This window comes from Scatophagus argus, chromosome 12 (assembly GCF_020382885.2).
Source record: "Scatophagus argus isolate fScaArg1 chromosome 12, fScaArg1.pri, whole genome shotgun sequence".
Lineage (NCBI taxonomy): Eukaryota > Metazoa > Chordata > Actinopteri > Scatophagidae > Scatophagus > Scatophagus argus.
In genome coordinates this window covers 2,997,600-3,019,790 of record NC_058504.1, presented here as the reverse complement: position 1 = coordinate 3,019,790, position 22,191 = coordinate 2,997,600, and the positions used below count along the sequence as shown (strand labels likewise).

Genomic DNA, 22,191 nt, shown 5'->3' with positions numbered 1-22,191 from the left:
TTTATTAAAGTGTTAATGGTTTATGTATTATACATAAACAAAAGTAATGAATTTCTGTTTCCTGTACTAACTAATACACTGAACTGAGCTTATGCCATAAAATATGAAATAAAAATTTTATTTAAGTAATTAAGATTCAGTGTTTGAGGCATAAATATTTTGTATGCCTGTGAAGTGAATGTTATTTCTGTAAGAGACATCTGAATTACACATTCTTCTAGTTGTTTACGTATTGCAGATTTCTCAAAGCCTGACGTGCTTTATGGAACACTGTTGACCTTTGGTATCTCGTTTTTCACTCTAACAAAATATAATCCAGAGCTCGTCATGTAGTCCATATTACAAGATTAATCCCCCTCACAGTGATATGATCTTGCTATTTTATAAAAGCAAATCTAAGTATTTAAGTGAAATAAACTATGTCTTGTGCGGCTGTTGCTCATTTAAAATACATTATGACATTAAAAGGTTTAAAGAGCCACCTGGCATTAGAAACTGAAGTCCTTTTTAGGTAGGTGTGTCGCTTTTATTTTCCACCTGGTGTCTTACTGCCCCCTGGCGGCCGTGTGGTGTATTGGTGTTCTGGCCTGGTGGACGCTTAGTGGACATCCTGAACACAGCTGGTGTTGTTCAGAGGCTCGGGGGGAAATTACACAAATCTTTGACATTTTCTGACGAAATTCTGCACCTCGGCGCAGCAATTGTTGTTTTTCACGTCGCAAGGTATGTGTCCCGAGTTCACGTTATTGTTTATTCACAGCATTATGTTTGGCAGTTGAAGCCGAACAGCATCCGGCTACTGTGTGTTAGCATGCTAACAGTCAAGCTAGTTAGTTAGCAGCGGCTCCCGGTTTTGTTTTGATTTTCGCCAGCTGGCCTCTTCCGTCACCCGCTTTAACATGGGTAGCTAAAGAGCTAACTGTGGTCTTCAGCGAGCAGAAGACCTGATATGGGTGGGCTTTCGCTTTGATTCACGTCAGTAAAGCATTTTTAATTAGATTTTTTTCCGGTCCCATAGTATGTGTCAAGTTGTTAACATTGTTAAGCGACGATGGCTGCATACGTGCATTAACTCCATTAATAAATTCATTTTTTTACAGATATGCCCAACGTCTATATGACATTACGTTATGACATTATTGACATTATGTTTTGTGAATCACTATGTGCTTTAGATAAATTCGGCGTTACATTAAATGGTATTTTGTAAACGTTTCTATTATTATTATTATTATTATTATTATTATTATTATGGTGTATTTGTCGCCCCTGCACACCTGTGTATATAGAAAGAGAAAAACGCGTCGGTGCAGATTTTTACACTAAGCTTTCATTGAAACATGTAGTTAACGCGGTGGCTCCTGGTCTGGAAAAACAGCTCTACCCAAACGTTTTGAATTGTAAACATAAACGCCAAATTGATTGAATACTAAGCATTTCCTTTGCAGTGTCCCTTTGAATCGCAGCCCTGCATTCCAAGAAGGAAGACGAGTACTTCACCATGAGCTCAGATGATGGTGAGACGACACACAGGCGTAGTGTAGTGAGCCTTGCCTTAGTTCATGTGCCAGTCAGTCACTGCATGGTGTTCGACCCTCCCTTTTCATGACTGCAGGTGACATGGAGAACCAGGCTGAGCTGGAAGAGAAGACGAGGCTCATCAACCAGGTGTTGGAGCTTCAACATACTCTAGAGGGTACGAAAGGCACACACACACACACTTCAGACAGTCACACTGTCTATGTGGCAGATGCGGCAGTGAAGCGTGGTTTTAACATCCATTTGAGATGAAATTAGCTCAGATCATTAAGGCAGTTTTAACACATCCAGATTTTTGTGACTGCAGCGTGAAACGTGGTGGCACACATCAAACCCTGAGCCTCCATCATTATCATCGCTGTGGTGTGCACTTCATCAAAACTGCCACTTGCTCTTTTGATTTGTTGCCACAGCAACCAGTGTGGATAGTTTGGCGATGAAAATGACAAATGTCGCCTGATTATCTAACAGTGATGGCACACAGTATTGAGAAGGTGGTCAGATTAGCCCACAGTCTGTGCATCTGTTGACCCTTTATTATCACATGTGGATACCGTCAGAGCAGAGGTCTGAAGTTTGCATTCCTAGAAAGAATCAGTGTCTGAACTCACTGTTGCTCGGCGGCATGAATGGGCAAAAAAAAAGAAAAAAAAAATTGCTGTAACATCAGGCCTCATGGTCAGTGATCAATATGCAGCTGTTCCAAATGTAAAGTTTCGACTCACTTCCTCGTTACATGAAGCTTTTTTTACTCCTTAAATTCAGATGACCGCTTGTAGCTCTTTGTTGGATGTTTCTATGTTTTCTAAACTGCAGCGCACTGATGAATACACAGCAATTTTTATTTTTGTAAGTGTGAAGACGCTCCTGAACTCGCTCGAAGGTTTCCGAGTCACAGCTCACAACATCTGTTCTACACTGAAACACTTAAATGATGCAAAATGCACTAAAAGTAGTTGTGGGGTTGTGGGGAAAAGTTATACTGCAACATACATACAACATACTGGGACATTTCCCACACGACATTATGGAAATACTGACATAAGAGTGAAAACAACATGTTGGGCTGAGGCTGAAGTGAGTGGCAGAATAACTTGTTGTGGTAAAGATGGCAGCATGTGGGGAAAACTAAACACAAGTGGCAGCACACACAGTCAAAAAACATCTCTGAATCTGTGTGTTCAGATCTGTCTGCCAGAGTGGATGCTGTCAAGGAGGAGAACCTGAAGCTGAAGTCGGAGAACCAGGTTCTGGGTCAGTACATTGAGAACCTCATGTCTGCCTCCAGTGTTTTCCAGACCACCGACACCAAGAGTAAACGAAAGTAAGGAAATCCAAGGAGAGCACTGACACACACACACACACACACACACCCACACACACGCATTCCAGAACCTGAACCTGAACCCAGTTTGTCCCAGCTGACTGGACTCTGATCATCAACATCATGGACTCTTGATGCTGCCGTGTTGCATTTATCGCATTGGAATGTACAGCTAAGAAAAAAGAACGCTGGAGAATTGAAACCCGTTTTCAGGTGACTGGAAAGACCCCCATTTTTGTTAAAGGCTTTGCTTTTTGTAAACACACAACTCAACGTCTGCCGCTCCTCCATGGCTTAACGGTCGAGAGAAAGAGCGTCGATAAGCTTGACCAGAGCAGAAAATCGGAGAAAACACGCCACTGAACAAAGGCCGACACCCAGAAACGTTCCAATACAGCAAAGTACAAAGAAAATACTAGCAGACAGCAGGCACCATCACATACTTCAACCCGCTAGAAGTAAGTGACGACTGAGAAGCTTTGCTTTTTTTTTTAATAGGAAATTGCTGCATATTATCCTTTTAAGCCGAGCTTATTAGCAGATATGCGCCGCAGGTTTTTTGCAAGTCAAATGCATTGTGGAAGCTGCGGCAACCCTGAAACACAGTGTTGTACTGTGCTGTATGCAAAGATGTACTCGGCATGTTTTAGACGCTCGGATCCACATCTAACTGCCCCTCTCAGCCTGACCAGTCCCAGCACCCCGAGTGCTGAGCCGAGCCGCGAGGGAGAACATGCCAGTCTGACAGTGTAGTTTAACAAAGCTTTGACATGTGCTTTTATGTCTGACATACATTGTGTAAACTGTTGGTTAAAAACTGGACTACTGGCTTAGTCACACTTGGTTCAGAACTGAATGCTAGCGGGTAGAAAACTCAATTTCTTAATAGCTTATGTGTGTATATGAGGGTTTAGAGCAAAAACTAATTTGCTGCGGGCTATCAACATGACTGGTTCATCTGTGTGCTGCATTTGTTTTCCATAGAGATGCACAATACGTATGCGGCGTGGAAATTCACATTATGGGCTGTTGTCTGATACTGAAATTATAGTTGATATATAATACGTCAATAAATGGCTGTCATTGACTTAACAAGCGCCGCAGCTTCACGCTCTGACGCGGTCGGTGGTGGTTCTGGACCACCTGGTCTGAGCAGTGCAGGATGTGACGCACGCAGATCAGTTTGCTGGTTTTTGTTGTCACACACTTTTCATCGTTTCAATAAGTTGAAGAATAGTTAACTGAAAATTGCTGCACCACCGGAAGCACATATGCTTTTTTTTTTTTTATGTTTTTAAGCTGGCGAATTTTGCTAGCTTTTAAAATATTTTTGCTAATTGTGTTGGCTGAGGAAAAAAATTCTTATTGTGCAACCTGAGTTTTGGAATTTCCGTGAAGTTTTTGTGTCATATGTCACCCTCTCATAGACGTCTGTGTGCTCTGATTAGCTAACCTGCCACACATTCCAGTGAGATAAGGCTGCTGGTAGCAACGGTAATAACTTTAATCCAGACTACGCGGTCACGTTTACACTCAAACTAGTTAACGTTAGCATTAACTAAGATGTATTAGTAACACCTGGAAGTGGCTATTATAGTAGTAGCTCTAGAACTGATCACAGAGCCTGACAAACTCTTGCAATATTTATTTGATAGCATAAACTCTTGGAGGGATATTTAACATTTTTAATGTACGACCTTTGCAGTTTGCGCACTTAATAATACAAAGTGAACTCAAATGACAGCAAGTCAGCCCAGTCTGAAGAGTCAGTTCTTAGTCAATCTGTCTCGTCATTACCACGAAAAATATATTTTACTTGTTGCAGTCCAGATCTTGTTCTTTCATTGCCGTGTTGCTCATTGGCTCAAAGAGATCTTTGGAACTCATGATGTTACTGCCCCTCCGCCGTCTCCACCGCCCAGATCCAAAAAATCCTTCCATCCAACACAAAATGTTTACGTTTAACTAACATTTTTCTCCTTCGGGACATAATTGCTCCAACTTGGTCAAACACAGTTTTCAGTGTTTGCTGGGTGGAAGCTGGTGAGAGGAAAAGCATGTTTGTCTCCCCAGCAGTGGTGTTAGCAGTGACCTCCTCCCTTTCCCTCTTTCCTTTTGTTATTTATTAGTCAGTATTGCTGCCTCTGCCATAGATACCGTAAAGCTGTCATAACGTGGTTTTATTGCTACAGTTTGTAACTTCTCTGAAGAGACGTGGGTGTCACTTTTCGTTGCTGCTGCATGCAGGCTGGGAGGGACGGGACTTTAACAGTCACTGTTGCAGTTTATAGCCAAGACCATATTTCAGTTTTTATTTGAACTGAGAGTCTTGTGTATGTGCTTACTGTTAAGCTGGCAAAGCCTGGTTTAGCCTTTCAGTAAATCAGTGACAAATATACTGTATTTCATGCATAAATGTGAAATAAATATCATTGATGAAGTCTCAAAGTAATCTTAATCCTGTTGCATTTGAACATTGTTTACATGTTGTTTTTGTTACTGACCTGACTGTGGTTTAATAAAGTACTGATCCTTTTTGACGAGATGTTTGTCATTGATGTTCTAATCGATGTTTTATATTTCACATGCTCACAGGGTCACTAAGGGTGCCCGCAAGGACAAGTGACCCGCTGCTTTACCCCCCGTGTTTTCAATGTAACCTGCAAACTGTCCTGGGTTTAGTTTAGTTTAGTTGTCGTCACAGAGTGTCCACACTGAGGACACTGGTCCCTCTGTGTTGAACTAATGTGTGTGCAGTAGTTTCCCAGGATCATCTTCATATCAACATGTGCGTTGATTTGGATGTTACAGGCATACTGTGCAGGATTTTTTAAAGATATTCTGGAGAAACACAGTTGACTTTTAAGTCTTGGGACTCAGGATGTTGACACTTTATTAGCCACTATTACTCATGTTAGAGTCTCATTGACACTCAACAGTCCACTAACCCAGAATGTGAGAATGAAACTCCACAGAACTGAAAGAGGCCACCTTTAGTGGATCAGAAGTTATGATTGAGAGAGATTATTTTTGTTTGAGTCCATAGTTTGTTTGTTTTTTTAAAGAAAAATCCTGTACAGTATACATTTGACTGTGTGTGTGTGAACATGTATATTACTATACAACCTACTGTACAGATGGTAGGACAGTTTTCTTATAGTCTTTGTCAAGACAAAGAGCAGAGACCAGAGTGAGGAATCCATCAGTGTTAGCATTAACACTAATGCTATTTGGACTGCAGAAGACTCTGCCTTCTCCTGCGGTGTTTGTGTAGGAGAAGGACTTTGGCCTCATTAGGAGTCAGGACCAAACTAAAGCTCCTATTGGAATATTTAGAAAATATCTGACGTTGTGCCCTCGTAGCAGGGTTGAATATTGTTAAGGTGCTGTGATACCACACCTGTCATTTTGCTGCTGAAACGCTCATGTATGCTGAACGTGACACAGACTGTGCTGAATGGTGTTCAAGTGGCTGTTCAAGGATGCAATTTCAAAATGCACCATATTAAAGGATATCACTGTTGTTATTTTATATTTTTCTCATTCCCAACCAATTCCAGAAAACCAGCAATGTGCTTGTCCATCTCTAAGTACCGTGTCTGTGGGTTCCTTCCTAAGATTTTTGACAGTAAGATATGTAATACTGTCAGCCTTGTCCTTTTAATAATACAACAGCTCTTATCCAAACCATGTCTGAAGATCAAACAAACAGCATTACACAGTGACTAGATAATCAAAGTCTGTCTTAAAACCAGTCTGGCTGGTTGTTCCTGTTTGTCTATTCAGTGTCACATAAATCCATGGGTACTTTATTTTGCAATTACGTATTTCATGTAAATAGAGCTAAAAAAAACAAGCTGTTGTTAAATACTCAAAAGACAAGGTGACATGGGATGTTTTTTCTTTATTTGTTACAACAAAATAAAAAGTAATAAATTAGCTCTCCTGTTTTCACTCTTTAAACAGCAACTGTCAGCAGTGCCAGCAGTGTGATCACTTCACGAGGTTACTGCATTCCCTTACACTCCGCAAGTTTCATTATTGCTGAACTGCTACTGCCTTTGTCTCGCTCAGAGCCATAAACATGGATCCTCCTTCCTCACAGACCTCAGTCACAGTCAGCTCAGACTCTTCAGGTCCCTGTAGTCTTAGTCCAGCACAGGGTTTGCTCAGGTGGAACCCCAGGCCTGATGGCAGATATGTGTGTGGTTCCCTCTCCTCTGTGGGCATCAAACTTTGATGAGTATCTGACAGACAAGAACAAGAGTGAGTGTTAAGCAAACCTTAGCTGCTGTAAGACCACACAGACACACACACAAGTGTGACCCGTCAGCTTACAGTTCAACCACACTGATCACCAACTTGATTTCTGCTTCGCTTCCATCACAAAGACGACCACACACGAACCTAACTGCAGGTAAGCATCACTGCAGCGGTGCTAACGAGAAGCTCGCCATCGTCACGTGCCACCTGCAGTTCAGTTTAAGAAGGTTTTCTCGCTCTTGTCTGGAAGTGAAGGTTGTCTTGATCTGACAAGTCGTGACATTAGCAGGAAACTGAGGGAGGTATGACTCAGGGTCGCTCTGCACATTCCTTTAAAGCTGGATCAGATATGTCTTGGGTGCCACTTTGCAGTTCCCATACGACGAGTGTGTGGTTGGGCAGGTTTTCGCAGGTTAATGTTACACTTTACAAAGCCTTCCTTTGATCCACTCTCGTTGGACCTGTTAATGTTATTGTAAAACAAATAAACACTTCCTGCTTTTATCATGAAGCATTTACAGAAATGTGGAAAAAAGCAACCCCACAGCCATACCAGCCCTGCTCTAACATGATGAGACTGGTAGATGTTCAAACTCGTGTGATTAATGGGCACAGCAGGTTTAAGAACAACTCCTGATTGTAGATGCTATTGTTCTAATCTCAGTCTCTCGCATGGCCTGGATGGCACCGTGTGCTTCCCTTTTTCCACTTGCCCGTTTTCAACATGGTCGCCTGGTATGAAATGTTCTCTTATCACAGCTAAACAGCACATTAAATACGATCAGATCGGAAGGTTGCTGGTTCGATTCTCCCACCGGACGGGCAGGAAAAATTTGGGTGTGGTAGAGTGATAATGTCCCCACTCCCCATTAGCTGGCTGATGTGCCCTTGAGCAAGGCACTTCACCCCCAATATATGCTCCCTGGGCGCTTGATGCAGCCCACTGCTCCTGTGTGTTTCACTGCATGTTGCATGTGTGTGTGTTTCAATCAGTGATGGGTTAAATGCAGAGAAGTAATTTCCCAGCTTGGGATTAATAAATTAAATTGAATTAAATTAAAATTCAAGCTGCAGCTTAGCTTTATGCTAAGTTCTTTAAGTTCTAAGGTCAAACCTCGCTCAGCAGAGCCCAGACGTCAGCGTCGGATTGAACCACGAGGCGCAAAGCTGAGATCGGCTGCAGCGCTTCTTCAATCTCACCCTGAGCTACGCCATCCTCAAACGCCCCTGAAACACACAAACGCTGTCATTGGTTTTTGTGCATGTGTAGACGGACAACAATCTCACACCAAAGCTCCTTTTCCAATGCTGTTATGTTACAGTTTGTCACAAAGGCTCACTTTTTGCCATCAATATTACAGCCTTCCAATCACATCGATTGGCTTCTCAAACGTAAAGTCTTTCAAGTGAAGACAACAAAACAGAATCTTTGGAAATGTAAAATATGACATGGATTTTATTGATGTTTTTAAAAAAAATCTTATTAGACAGTTCTGGAAATTTGCAATTTCTAACAAAAACTGTTAAGAATTGCTTAAAACAAAATTCACAATTCAAGTAAAATAAGTGGCCCAACTTCAGTTACACAACTAGCATGGCTAAAAAGTAAACCCTGAAGGTTTGTCCTGCTAATGTCTTCAAATTTCCGGATGGTATCAACTGTATTTTCAATCAGACAAAGCCCTATAAAGGGTCATGTTAGGTGGCTTAGAGCGTTAATTATTATTTAACTTAAATGCTTTTAAGACTGAAAACAACATCTTATTTCAGTCATGCAACAGAACCCGAATGACATGCAAGTCATGTTAGTTGGCAGGTTTTACTTTACTTTAATATTTTCCATGCTGTCACTGTTTTACGAGTCATATGGGGCTATGAGGGTTTTCCTTTGGACCCCCCCAACAGGCCTCATGTGTGTGCTGAATGTGTGGGTTGGTGTACCGATGACGATGAATCCCTGATCAGCTTCTTGGTAGGCAGGAGACGATCTGGCCAATAGTTTGTGTTGTGCTGATGGCTGAAAGAAGACAAGACAACAGACATCAGACAGACTGCGACTTAACGCCTTCGGGAAATGCAACCTCATTAAGAAAGCAGCCAGAGAAAAGAAGTTAGCAAAGCAGCTTGGCAACCAAAAGCCAGTATTCACTCTCTTTTCCCTGAAAACAGCTGCCTGCTGCTGCTGGAAATGAGGATGATAAGAGACTGTAAAACTGTACATTTTTGTGGGATGTAAAACTGAAACAATGAGCTTAAAGAAATACAAAGCTCCACGGAGCTGAAGGGAACTGCAGTTTGTTGGCGATTCTTCATGGGCTGATCATTTAATATGCATAAAGACACTGACTATATTTGATTAGTGTTCAGCCGTTAGTCAAGTCAAACAAAAGTCTAGAGAGACGAACCCAAAGTATATTTTAGGTTTGTGATCAAGCCTTTACAGTTTTGCTTGGTGACCTTGCCACTATCGAATCAAATGGTGGCAGATAAGAATGTAAATACACAATAAGGTTTAACTCTGCTCTCACACATGCCAGTTTGGTGATTATATGCAATCATTAACTGTTATCATCAAGGCCAAGTTCCCAGGTCACCATCAAGCTGCTTGGAAAGCAGACTTAAGATTTTCTTCTGTGTAACAACAAAACAACGAGCAGCTTACTGAGGCAGTACAAATACTTTCAGGAATCCTATTCGTGAAGGAGAGGAGATGAATAGGTCTTGGTATGCATTACATACGACATTAAAATCCATGGAAAAATATACAGTATGTCACTACAATCAAAGCTCAGATAACCTCTGCAGTCAGCTAAACTGCACCCTTTTATAACATAAAAAGCAGCATAAAAAACAATTTAAAATTAACTTTTACTATTGCACCCAACAAAGATATGAGCCAACACTTTCAGACTATTTTTCCAGGCATGGTATTAAAATTGTAAGACAAAAAAACCCTTTGTCTCTCAGATTTTAAAGGGCGGCTCAATCCACGTCATTTTCTGGGTTTTTAACATAAAAACTCAGCTGTCAGTTAAAAGCAGTGACGTAGGCTACAGAGCTGGTTGTTGCTGTGAAAAGTTGGTCCACTCCTCTTCAGTGCCTGTGTGAATTTGTTGGATATGAACAGGAAGTGGAGCCCTGCGTCGTACTCTTTGATCCAGAGACATGCGCTCAGCTGGGCGACGCTCCCGGTCCGTATGCAGGCCGTGGAAGAACTGCAATGTTGTCAGCTTCCAGGGGCTTCAGGCTGCAACACATTCAGCTACATTCTGTAGCTTGTGCATGCGTAAACCACAACCCCAAAGCCACCACAGGACACTCTGCTGACACGGCCATCACGCCAGGTGTGCCATACGCCATCAAAGGTGAGCACTGCAGTCGGGTCAAGCCCCTGGCCAGGACAGCTACCACACAGACGAGCTTTACTGAGACAGCTGGCGATGGTCCGTCTCTGTCCACGGTTCTAACAAGTTCTTTATGTTCATGATGAACGAGGGACACTCGGGGAGCTAATGGCGAGGGAATTCAGGAAAACGTTCTCAGAAATTTGTCAGGCACTTAATCCATTTTGTTAATGTCACTTTCTCATGTGGTTTGCTGTTCGGCCTGTTCGGCTTGTGTTTCACCTGCAATGTGAAGCCTGTGGACCTCAGCTCATCTTGTGTAACGCAGTTTCCCTCTTATCTTCCACACAGAGATTCCACGTCTGTCTAACTTTACACAAAGGTCACCCAAGGCTTGAACACTTTTCCCTTGTAGTGTGACACAAGAGTCGACTCACACACACACACACATACACACACACAGCCACAGGGAGGCAACAGAGTGATAACAGATATCTTGTTGTGGTGGGTGTTTCCTGTTACCTTGCTACTCCTTCCTGAGGCATCAACACCTGAGATGAAAACCAACACCCACCTGACGGCAGTAATGAAGCCAATGGACACGCACACACACACACACACACACACACACACACGCACAGAGAGACAGGTTACTCACATTGCTGGGCAGCACTTCCACTGTGGTGTTGTAGAATTTATCTCCGCTGGTTTCGATATTTCCACTGCGAAACAGGTACCTGCCATAAAGACAGTGTCATAATCAGTGCAGTAAAAGAGTGTACTGCCAGGTCCAACAGGCAGCACGTGTATCATAATGAAAGATGTGAAATCATTCCCACTGTCACGTGGGAATGAAACAACCAGTGACAAACAAATCTTGAACTTGCTATTAAACCCAACAATATCATCCCTGTCACTTCAATCAAATCGTAACTTCTTGACCTTTTCTTGAAAAAGAAAAACACATCATAACAAAAAAATGTCCCATCTCAAAAGTGTCCCATCTCATCAACATGAACACCTCATTAACTGGTTTCACTCAAACATTTGAAATCTCATCTCGCCCTTTAGAAAACAAGCGGGAATTTCCCTTTTGAAATTGTGTGCAGCGAGTTCATCCATTTAATTTTACTCCAGAGACAGGAGTGGCTAACTGACTGACTTAAATCGCCTGAGTGTGTTTGCCGAAGGAGGCCTGACTACAGAGAGCAGGTGTGTCAGTCCGCCACCTCAACATGGGAAAACAGCCTGTAAATATCAGGGGGAATGTGTGAGCTGAAGCACGACAAACACTCACAGACAGGCAGCTACCCCATACATAAACACTTCAGTGACTACATCCACACCCCACTGCGTCCTGTTTTCACTCAGCGCTGAAGCACAGAGCCGCCCTATAATGACAAAGCTTATGTTATAGTCTGTATGGCTGTTTCGACGGGTGTGTGTCAAGTACAAAATGCAGCTCATATAAACCGATATTAGGAAATGTGAGCCTTTTGCTGCCTTGTTGTTACAGTTACTGTCCTGACACGCCAAACGGGCAGCTGAACATCAGTCGAGCATCTGTGGACAATCATTAGAGTAGTTCTGACACGGATACCAGTACTGGAAATGCCGATACTGCCTCAAATGCTGGATCATGTGTCGGTGAGTATCTGCACCGATGCGATACTGTGTAACTGAAGCACACGTCTGCAAACGTTTGGGGAATGTGGTGGGTCAAAAGCGGCCAAAAACTAAACCTTATAGTAGTTTTACGTGGACAAGCAGGTAAAGGTGAGCGCTTGCCCAGCACTTGTCCTGGTTTAAAAAGCTCTGAAGCAGCTCCTCCTGCCAGTCTGTGAAGCCATTATTAACGCAAGCTCGAGCATTCGATGTCACGTCTAGGGAGGAGACGGAAGGTGGTGCGAGGTGATCCGTCAGAGGAGCAACTGAAATGTCAAAGTTGTCAAAGTCATCAGTGCAAATTACGTGTGCTGATCTAATGGCAGCTGCACTCTGTGTCTTTGTCTCTGTTTGGTTGATGGGAACAGGAAGCAGTTTCCACTGTGTACAAACTGATGCAATGCAAGAAAAAGTCAAGCAGCAAAGCAACACAAAACATCAAACACATTGTGACAGTGCGGTGAATGCTTCAAATCTGTCACGTCAATATTTGCATTTTCTCATTGATGTGTCTCTTCTTTACTGAATGACACAGCAGAACACAGGGGAGGTTCCAACCTGTCACTTCACTTCTGTGATGTGTCATTACATTGTTGAGTATTGTGATAACAATATGACCTGTGAAAAATCATCAAACACTGCAGAGTCCACGTTAGCTCTTCTCTCCCTCCTCAGCCAGCGTGTTAGCTGAGATCCATCGAGTGAGTTTATTGGCCCAATTTGCGTTACCAAACTTTAAAAGGAAATCAGGAATTCAAACTGACCCAGACATGTGAATCGGCTGTGGGAATTTGAAGAGGATGTAGTCATTCTGCGTGGGGGTTAATGCCCAGAAGAAGTCCTGTCCTTTGTAAGCTCTGTCCAGACTGTGCTGCTTGTAATGTTTCAGGCTGCTGCTCAGCTCTGCAGCTGGGTTACTGTGGGCCTGGTACAGAACCTGCTGCCCAAAGTCCTTATCCTGGAGGGGAGGACACACACACACACACACACACAAAGAGAAAGAGGGAGGGAGAATCTATAAAAAACCTTGGATGTTGCGATGGTTTTGTCTGGAAAAAACGGTTCTGTATCTTTAATTCAACCTTTATCAGATTTCATGTCTGGTATAAACACACCCCCACCGCAATGCAGTAACTAACAGGGCAAACCGGCTGCGTTTGATTCAGGTGTTTCTCCACAGCCTCATCCTGTCTGACGAGGCTCCCACCTGACGTCAGCTGATCTGACAGGAAAAGGTAGTCAACACTGACTGGCAAATCACTTTGACATCTCAGTGACAGAACAGTCCTTTAATTTAAAGTTAGGTGTGGTGACTTGAGTGTGATTTATTACAGGAGACAGAATGAACTGTGCACAGAACACCTGTGCAGCAAACACACCTGTGTTTCTGTGTTGGTTTCACTATTATAAACTTATCTTCATAGAGTCCCTGCAATCAGGTGAGGTTTTACTGTTATCAGCATCTGATAAAAACAAGTAAAAACTACACAATCTTCAACATTTTTGCAATCATCAAATATCATTGAACTTATGCAGTAGAATTACACCGAAATTTTCTGTGTCATATAAATACTTCCAGTCAATGTTTCATGTGTCATCACGGCGTTGTAATGCACGTTGTTAACTTCCATCTGATGTCAATACTTGCTGAGGACCCGCGGAGCGGAGATGCACTCACCTTTAGGTGCTGTACCTTCCCCGGCAGGGACGAGTGGAGGCCGACATGCTGGAAGAGGGAGGGCTTGAACCTCTGCTTGAGCAGCTCCTTCTGTTCATTACAGTGTTTCTGTGTGAGACGACACAGCAGCATGCTGGTCACTACACAGCAAACGGTCGGTGCTTTTAGTTTCAACGATGAACGAAAACAGCGTCTTTGTTAACGCCTGTTACACGCCTGAGCAACGTCTTGGTAGCATCACTCTTCTCAGAGGCAAACAGCATTTCAGTAGTGCTATTTAATGGACTGGAGTGTGGAATGTATCCTGTTGGTACCTTATGTACTATATGTACACTATACAGAGTACAGTTAGCTCAGTATTTTATTCCAGCTGATCACTTCACAACTGACTTACTGCGTCCTTTTCTGGGTTGCAAACTTTCACCCACAGGATGTGATCTAAGAGCCAGTCGATGGGTTTGTCTTTGTGGAACATCAGGAAGAACTCCACAATCATTGGGAGGTCACGGGTGCGAAACATCTTACCTGGAGGATTAGACAAACACACACACACAAGCACGTTATTATCACTAAACCCAAACAAATAAAAACAAGGCTGACCATGTAGATCAACCCTTACCTTGAATACTTCTTACACACACACACCTATAAATCCAAGGTGGGAGAACTCCAGGTAGAGCCACTTCTTGGAAGCCATACTGGTGGTGAAAGTCTTCATGTCGTTGTAGTAACTTGCCTTTGCAACGATGTCATCCTCTAACTGGAAATCAGCCGACACAAACAGCATTATTTAAAAGCAATTTAAATCTCTCCTTAAATCCATGCTCAAAACTTATTTATTCTGAGTAGCTTCTAACACCTAGCAGTGACACTTACTGTACCTTATTTTATCCTATGAAATTTTATTGTCTGTTAACTGCTTTATTGTTTTATTTTGATCCTACTGGAAAGCACTTTGGTCTGTTTTGTGTTGTGAAGTTCTCTACAAATGACTACTGATTGATTGAAGTCATAAACGAGTGTGGGAAATGGGAGCCTACGTGGTGGACGCTGCGGGACATAACAGGTACCCACGCGTTTCTCGATTCATCTTAAAGAAACTGCAGTGGCCGGAAATGTAAGAAGGAATTTTCCTGTTGAGGATCTGTGTATCCTCCGAGTAAAAGCATTTGGAGATAACTGGTTAAGTTTGAATGATATAGTGGTGATAATAAAGTGTTTATTGACGTGGTTGGCCATGGAGGCCTTTTGAGTATCTTTCATCTTGGCTCCACTTTCCCAATTCATTCACTTATTTATTCCATGGGCCATTCAAAGGAGTTCTACAGAACATAAATAGCTGTAATGTTTGGGAAGGGGTCAAAGGTCACCCCTTACCTGAACATAATAGGTTCCCTTGTCCTGAGCGTAGAGCATGAGGAAGCTGAAGTCCAGATTCTGCTTTGTTCGCCATCTACAAACAGACAAGGAATTTGTTCAGGTCTTTTATTTAAGTATTTAATCCACCAGACAACAAATTTTCTTCAAAATCAGATTCTTTTATGCACTGAAAATGCAGATTTTATCTTTCTTCTTCAAGTAAGTAAATCCCACTGCAGCAGCAGCCAAAACAAGAATGGGTCATAAATGGGATTAAAGCCAGATGTTTCAAAATTTAGCCAAACAACAGTTTAAGCACTTCAAAATGAATAGGAGCACAAAGGCCGAATGTACTTGACTCTGTCTTTGGAGTCTCCGAAGGTCTCTGTGAGGCTGGTGAAGTTGGGGTAGTAATGCGGTGAGGGAGAGACGACCTCCAGCAGCCCGGACTGCACCTCTCTGGGAAAACTACAAAGAAACAGTCGGTTAACTTCGCCACGACAATACAAAGAGCATATGCAAACAGTGCAGTCTTTACATTGGAGGTGATAATCCTTATCAAAAATACTGTGCACCACAGATATTATGAACATATTATGAATGTCAGTTTCTCTGTATGCGAATCACACCAGAAGCCACCACAGTCTAAATAACACAGATGAAGTATTCCTTCAAAATAATAATCATTTCAATCAATCAATCTCAAATCCAATGAAAAAACTCAGATGCTGACTTGCAATTTGTGAAAACATACAGTATGTAGTGCAGAATGTATCAGCGTTTGTGGGGTCAAAACTGATGATGTTACATATCAGGACACACACACAATAAAATATGTGCAAACAGGAAGTGCTGTGCTCGATAGTTCTGTCATCTTATCCTTGTTCGTGTGTGACAAGCTCTCATGCTCCATAAATTTCAGATGACTTTGATCCACTGTGTAAAGCTTGATGAAAGTTGCAAAAGACTAATTATCCTGAAAAACAATATATGGACAAAAGTATTAAGCATTAAGATTTCCCTTCACTGGAAGTCAGGGGCCGAGCCCAAACCCTGAAAAACAGCTCCATACCACACCTGAATTCAATAATAAAGAGGTGTGTCCCAATACTTTTGTCTATATAGTGTAATTCAGCAGCTATGAAGCTTTGTCAGTATTTCTTTGGCTAAATCCACACACCAGTCGATTAATCTAAATTCAGATCAGATCATGTTGGATGGATGGTGAAAACCGGCTGGCACATTGACACCTGATTTTAACAGGTGATCTGCGTCTGGACATCTAATGTAACACCTTAAGAGAGAATAGAGTTGGAACTTTGTGTGTGTGTTTGGTGCTGGACAGGTAGCACCTGCAGTGGGCTCAACTGCAGGAACTTCCACATCACTCAGTTAATAAAAAACATTGTTTAAGGCAGCTTTGAATAATATAAACAAGATTAATAATAAAACTTCATTCTTTGAAGAATAGTGAACAATGAAATGATTTTTCAGAAGCTCATGAAGTGGTCACACTTGACGACCGCAAAAAAATATCCCAAATCTGGCTACAAAAGCAATCAGTTATAGGGTGAGCAAGGGAAACAAGTTCATTTCACCTGAACAGGCCTCTCTGAAAACTCTTTCTGCCAAAAACACAAAAGCTTAGACACAAGATGCTGGCTGCTGCCACAAACAGCAACAGTGATATCAGAATGAAACAGCTCCATGTCACTTACTTCTTCTCAATGGTTTCTCCTACGCTGCCAACATAATCTGAGTCCACCTGATGTGAAAGAGAGAGAAAATAGAGGGAGTCAGTGACATAGGGGATTTCTGATGTGCTCAGTTAATACCAAACACGAGGTCTTGAATGCTCCGGCAACAATGAACCAGGAATGGATGTCTTCTGGTTTGACGCAGCCTCATTGTCCTCAACCCTCTAAGGCCAGACCTCGTATAACCAGTTTCAGTTGATAAGAGGGAGATGAAACCTTCTACCATTTCACCCAGTTGTGTTTCTCATTCACTCCAGGGCACATCTCACAACATGAGCTTAAACATGCATATCTACATTGCATGATGTGCCACACAAACTAAATAGACAGGTTTTAAAGGGTAAAGGTGCTTCCTTGTTTACATGAGGTGGCTCATAACAAAGTCATGTGTGTCATTTACCGTCATCCCAGCTGATGACGGTAAATGACAACAGTGACATGAGTTGTGCTCAGTGCCAACAGTGAGCAGGTATGCACCCGGTAACATATGCAGGTGTGTTATGGGAATGTGTAAAGGCAAAAAAGCAAAGTTTATTTTACTGAAGCTGAATTTAAAAAAAAAAAACAAGCCAGGTTTATGAGAGACAGTTTACATTTGATATGAGGGGGAGGCTGTGAGCTGTTCTCAACACCAGAAATTACTGTGGTGCGCTCAAGAGTACTACAACAGTCTTTACGGACTGTATTACAGCATGGTACATAAACAGCACAGAGGCATACAGAAAAACTCTCCAGAGAGTTATTAAAACATCTCAGAATGTCATTGGACGTCCCATGCCCACACCAGGTGACATGCTCAGGACACACTGCCTCAGAAAAGCCAGCACCATCATGTTGCATCATCATGCAGCATCAATGTGTTAGATTAGCTTAGCATAATGTCGAGAAGCAGGATGGAAACTGCTGGCCTGTCAAAGTTCAAAGTCAAATAACTGGAAGATACCAAGCAGTTAAAAACAACAAGCTAAGCTAACTGCCTGCCAACTCTAGCTTCATGTTCAGATCCCAGAGGTGAACAGAGGTGTGGAATCAGTCTTGTAATGTGACTCTTGGCAAGAAAAAATGCCAAACAATGTGTGCACACGTGTGTATGTGTAACCTCAGCAACGAAGACTATTATGAGGAGATCTCGCCGTTGGACGGACGTCAGGCTGTAGAGCAGAGAGCTGAGTGTGTTGACCAGGTAGCTCTGCTTCTCACGCTTCACTGTAGGAATGCCCATCACTATGGACACTGAGAAAGGACACACACACACACATACACACACACACCAGTGTGGGAAAGGCAAGTACACTTCATAAATGTCACAACTGCTGTTTTCTGGCTGTTTGGTCTTCTGCTGTTTGAAATTTCCAGGCGTCTATTATTTTCGAATCAGCTTGGTTTTGAAAAGAAAGGCTGAATACTTCAAACAAAGCTGAAATGCATATATGCAGTACATACAGTATTATAATAGCAGGGACGTGTGTGTGTGTGTGTGATATAGGAGTGCTACATACCTCCACGTCGGCCCTGCCCAAGGATTACGTTGGGTTGGAGACTGTCTGGATGTTGTCTGAGGTGGGGCATGAAGACGTAAACGTTAGGCTGCTGAAGGATCGTCTGTCCACCTGAACCATCTGTAGGCTGCTTTACTGTTTCTGTCCAAAGGACGGGAGAAGGCAACTGAACACATTAACATATGCAGGAATAGGGTGTCCCTATAGCTTAGGGGCGAAGACCTAAAAACCACAACTTCTTCTGTTCATGTCTGTTCAGTGGCTTTGGTTTAAAGGTTTAATTTGCCCCCCTCCAAAAAAAAACACATGAATGCACTATAACAGAATCCTCGGGCTCAATGTCAAACCAATCTGTGGCTTTGGGTAATTGATTTGATCATTTTAAACTTTCTTTGAGAATGTGCACTGCTAAGGTGTCCAGCAATGGGGCAGCCGTAGCCTAGAGGTTGGAGAAGCGGCTTGTGGTTCGATTCCCGAACCCAGATTGGCAGGAAAAAAATTTGAGAGTGGTGGAGTGATTAACCAATCTTAATTCTGAAATGCCTTGTAGACTGTAGCCCAAGGAGCTGAAGGGGGGCCCAACAGATTCATGCAGGACTGCCTACGAGGTAACAGCACTAACTGCCACATCGGGAACACTAAGTTGCAGTATAATGTAATAGTGTCAGATGCTAAAACCTGTATTAGTTGGGGGCTGAACTGAACTGAACTCCACTACCTGTGGAGGTGGTGGTGCTACTGTTGGGATGGGTGATGTTCTCCAGCTGTTCCAGGATGCTGCCAAGATCCCTGTTGAGCTGCACTCCCAGCTCCACAGCCACCGACAGACGCTTGTACAGGGTCTGCAGGTCTGGCAGCACTGCTGAGCCTGCACACAATGAAACAAACATTATATAGCTGTTTCGCAGTAGTTTTGCTGAAGCTGAAACGCAGCCACTGGGCCTGTAAGTGAACCTACGCGTTTAGAGGTCTTTTAACTGAGACACATACCATCTTTCAGGTAAGTCTACATTTTCTTCTTCAACCCTCACCTGACTGCCATAAAGCATACAGTGAGTCTGTGAGTTCTGAGTCAGGTATACAGTGTTTATTTATTTCTTTAGTCTGTGCAGACACACAAGCTCATATTTTTCTCCACTGCTAGCAAACTGATGCCGAAGGAGAAGTGCAATAGTATTAGAATAAGAAAAGCCGTAACCTTTCAGGACCTTCACAGTGACTTTACAGCTCAGAATATACTCGCGGAGATCTTCGCTTCCCTTGGCTTAAATATTGTATCCTGAACTGTAACCAAGAAATGTTTTGATACAAAACACACACTACAGAACAAGCACTTAGACAAAGTCTCAGTGACCTTTAAACACAAAGCGCTAAGTCTCTAGTTCAGGTCTCAGACTACAGATACCTCTTATCCAGTGTTTATTCCTACATGTACAGAACAGCATGAAGGCTGTGAAGTAACCGTTCATAACTTCATAACATCCATGGGTGAAAAAGGAACAAAAGCAAAATGAAATTCGACTTCTTTCCTTTTGATTTCTGTCAAAATGTTGCATCGTCACGTGCTTTGATCCAGAAATGTAAATGTACAGAATTACAGAGGCTCACTGTATTTTAGAAGCAATGACATATTTGAGTGTTGTTTAGTGTTCTGAATAAAATGCAAACTTTGTGCAAACGGTAAACTGCAGAGAACAGACACAGTCCTCATTTGTCTCATGCGAAAACTCTTAAGTGCATCGTATACGTTCACAGTACAGCATATTCGATACATAAAATCATGCATCATTTCTAATACTTATTATTTCATGAAGTGTCTTTTTGCTACGTGTATAACATTGTGGAAATGATCTCTGCATGCTCTGTTTCGATGAGTTACAGTTTGACGGTTGTTTGTAAAAGACCACTTCATCTGAAATGAATAATGTTAATGTTGTGATGCTTTGATAAACTAACTGCTTCTGGAATTTTGAGTTCTTGCTAAGTGACAGTTTCTCTACACGAGTTCACTCTTTCAGATTTCATGAGTGTACTGCTGTTAAATTTAAGTTCAAACCTTAACGTAGCTAAAATAAAACAAAAATAAATGAAACTGAGTGTCTGATGTCCTGATTCTTCATTACTATGTTTTCCACACCGTAAAATTATGGTCATTGGAATATTTTGACTTTTGTATTTTTAGTTTTTTAATTTCTCCAGGGCATACAAGATGAATCCATGACAGTGCAAACTTAAGTCTCACAAACCTCACAGCATCTTGTTTCACAAGTCTGCAGTCTGTCATAAATCAAATCCATCATCTGAGACACTTAGGCAGTGTCAGAAACAGACTGACAGACTGGAACTTCCGGGATCAATCAACTCACAAACACGACGCTGTAGAGACACATGATTCCTCTGTCTGTCTCTGAGTTGAATAAAATCAAAATACTCAAGTGAAGTAGAACTACTACTTCAGTGAATGTATTTCCGCCACTGTTGGAAGCAAAGGTATACATCTGATTGCCAGGGTCCTGGTCTTGGTGCCCTTTATAAAAATTACTTTACTACCAAAAAGGCTATAAACTAACCGAAGCAGCACAGCCGCGCAACAGACTATCACGAGACGCGAGGGTTAACAAACGTCTCGAGCCTCCGGGTGTTAATTAGGAGGACCCCCTCCCGCCGCCCCGCTGTGGGGTCCGTATCGGCCGGAGCCCCCATGGGGCTGACAGTCTGAGGCTCGATCAGCAACAGGGTGTTGTGTTTAACAGCTGGATGTTCACATCGCGTACAGTTAACCCTCCCGTACACGTACACCGGTGAAATTTAGTTCAATTAAACTCACAGTCATATGTCAACACAAAAAGCTGCCTGAAGCGTGTACCTACCGGTTGTGTTCTTTAAAAAACTAAAGTTTAACTCGAGTTCGACAAATTTTGCCAATGAAATAAATATTTAAAATTTCAAAACAGCTGTTACTGAACCAGAGAGTTAAACTCGAGAGTTAAAGTTTCCCTCCAGATTAAAAAGTTTTCACGGCGTTTCTGTCGCACGGACCGCTTACCTCCATTACTGGGGGTCGACTTAATCCAAGTGACCGACACGAAACACGCGAGAGCCAGCAGAAATCCATATCTGCGGTGGAAAATCCTCATTTCATTTCTCAACCAGGAGCCCGTTCGTTTCGGTGTGCCGACTTCCTCACCGGCTCCTGGTGGACAGCAGGTGGATGTGATGTGGGAGGTTCAGGTGTGCTGCGGGTAAAGGTGCACTATGGGATTGGACAGATGTGACCCCACGTCATCAACGACACAAAACCCACGAAAGCAAGCGCGTTTGGGACGAGCCCGCAGCTTGAAGTGTCCGCTCATCGCAAAATGCTGCAAAATCGAAAGTGCAGGATCGTCTCCTGGATCGATACAACAACTACTACTAACAGCTACTTACAGGAAGCCCATAGTGCTTTCTGCTTTGATATTGTTTCAAGTAAATGAGCCTTGACAGGGATGGTATTTCATTAGCGTTAAATCTTGTGTGTGTGTGTGTGTGTGTGTGTGGGGGGGGGCAACGACGCACCAAGGCAAATAAACCAAATTAATGTTTGACAAAGGCGAGTTTTTTTTTTTGTTTGTTTTTTTTTACAATTCATTAAGGCAATTTATTGTTTCCGTCTAATTATATATAACTATAACAATGACACCAATTAAAATCTGTTGGGAAAAGTTTTAACGCTCTTTATCCATAAAAGGATGAAATGTCAGCTGAATTGTGTTTACAGGCG

General features: G+C 42.4%; 2 protein-coding genes across 2 annotated transcripts; one reads left to right on the top strand and one right to left on the bottom strand.

The window, feature by feature from the left end:
* The first annotated feature begins 282 nt into the window (after positions 1–282).
* On the top strand, positions 283–5,406 carry LOC124068175 (short coiled-coil protein B-like). Its single transcript, XM_046406165.1, has 4 exons — positions 283–723; positions 1,449–1,517; positions 1,616–1,696; positions 2,725–5,406. The coding sequence occupies exons 2-4, from the start codon at positions 1,502–1,504 to the stop codon at positions 2,865–2,867; spliced, it is 240 nt and encodes a 79-aa protein (XP_046262121.1). The 5' UTR covers positions 283–723; positions 1,449–1,501; the 3' UTR covers positions 2,868–5,406.
* Positions 5,407–6,747: 1,341 nt separating this feature from the next.
* zgc:154054 (Alpha-1,3-mannosyl-glycoprotein 4-beta-N-acetylglucosaminyltransferase B-like) lies at positions 6,748–21,685 on the bottom strand. The gene is made up of 15 exons (XM_046406153.1): positions 21,475–21,685; positions 19,147–19,296; positions 18,429–18,569; positions 18,029–18,162; positions 16,891–16,937; positions 15,527–15,640; positions 15,191–15,266; positions 14,459–14,573; positions 14,208–14,338; positions 13,814–13,921; positions 12,900–13,093; positions 11,129–11,207; positions 9,068–9,143; positions 8,241–8,353; positions 6,748–7,110 (listed from the first exon to the last, which is right to left on the bottom strand). The coding sequence occupies exons 1-15, from the start codon at positions 21,563–21,565 to the stop codon at positions 7,093–7,095; spliced, it is 1,587 nt and encodes a 528-aa protein (XP_046262109.1). The 5' UTR covers positions 21,566–21,685; the 3' UTR covers positions 6,748–7,092.
* Between the last annotated feature and the right edge of the window lie 506 nt (positions 21,686–22,191).

What these genes read in the sequence shown, in the direction of transcription:
- zgc:154054 (XM_046406153.1), bottom strand. Translation starts at nt 21,565, where the DNA reads ATGAGGATTTTCCACCGCAGATATGGATTTCTGCTGGCTCTCGCGTGT. An exon ending in CAGCCGATTCACATGTCTGG is followed by an intron (nt 11,208 to 12,899) that starts GTCAGTTTGAAT and finishes TCTTTATGGCAG; the next exon opens with GTACCTGTTTCGCAGTGGAA. An exon ending in TCAGGGATTCATCGTCATCG is followed by an intron (nt 8,354 to 9,067) that starts GTACACCAACCC and finishes TGTGTGTTTCAG; the next exon opens with GGGCGTTTGAGGATGGCGTA.
- LOC124068175 (XM_046406165.1), top strand. An exon ending in GCTTCAACATACTCTAGAGG is followed by an intron (nt 1,697 to 2,724) that starts GTACGAAAGGCA and finishes CTGTGTGTTCAG; the next exon opens with ATCTGTCTGCCAGAGTGGAT.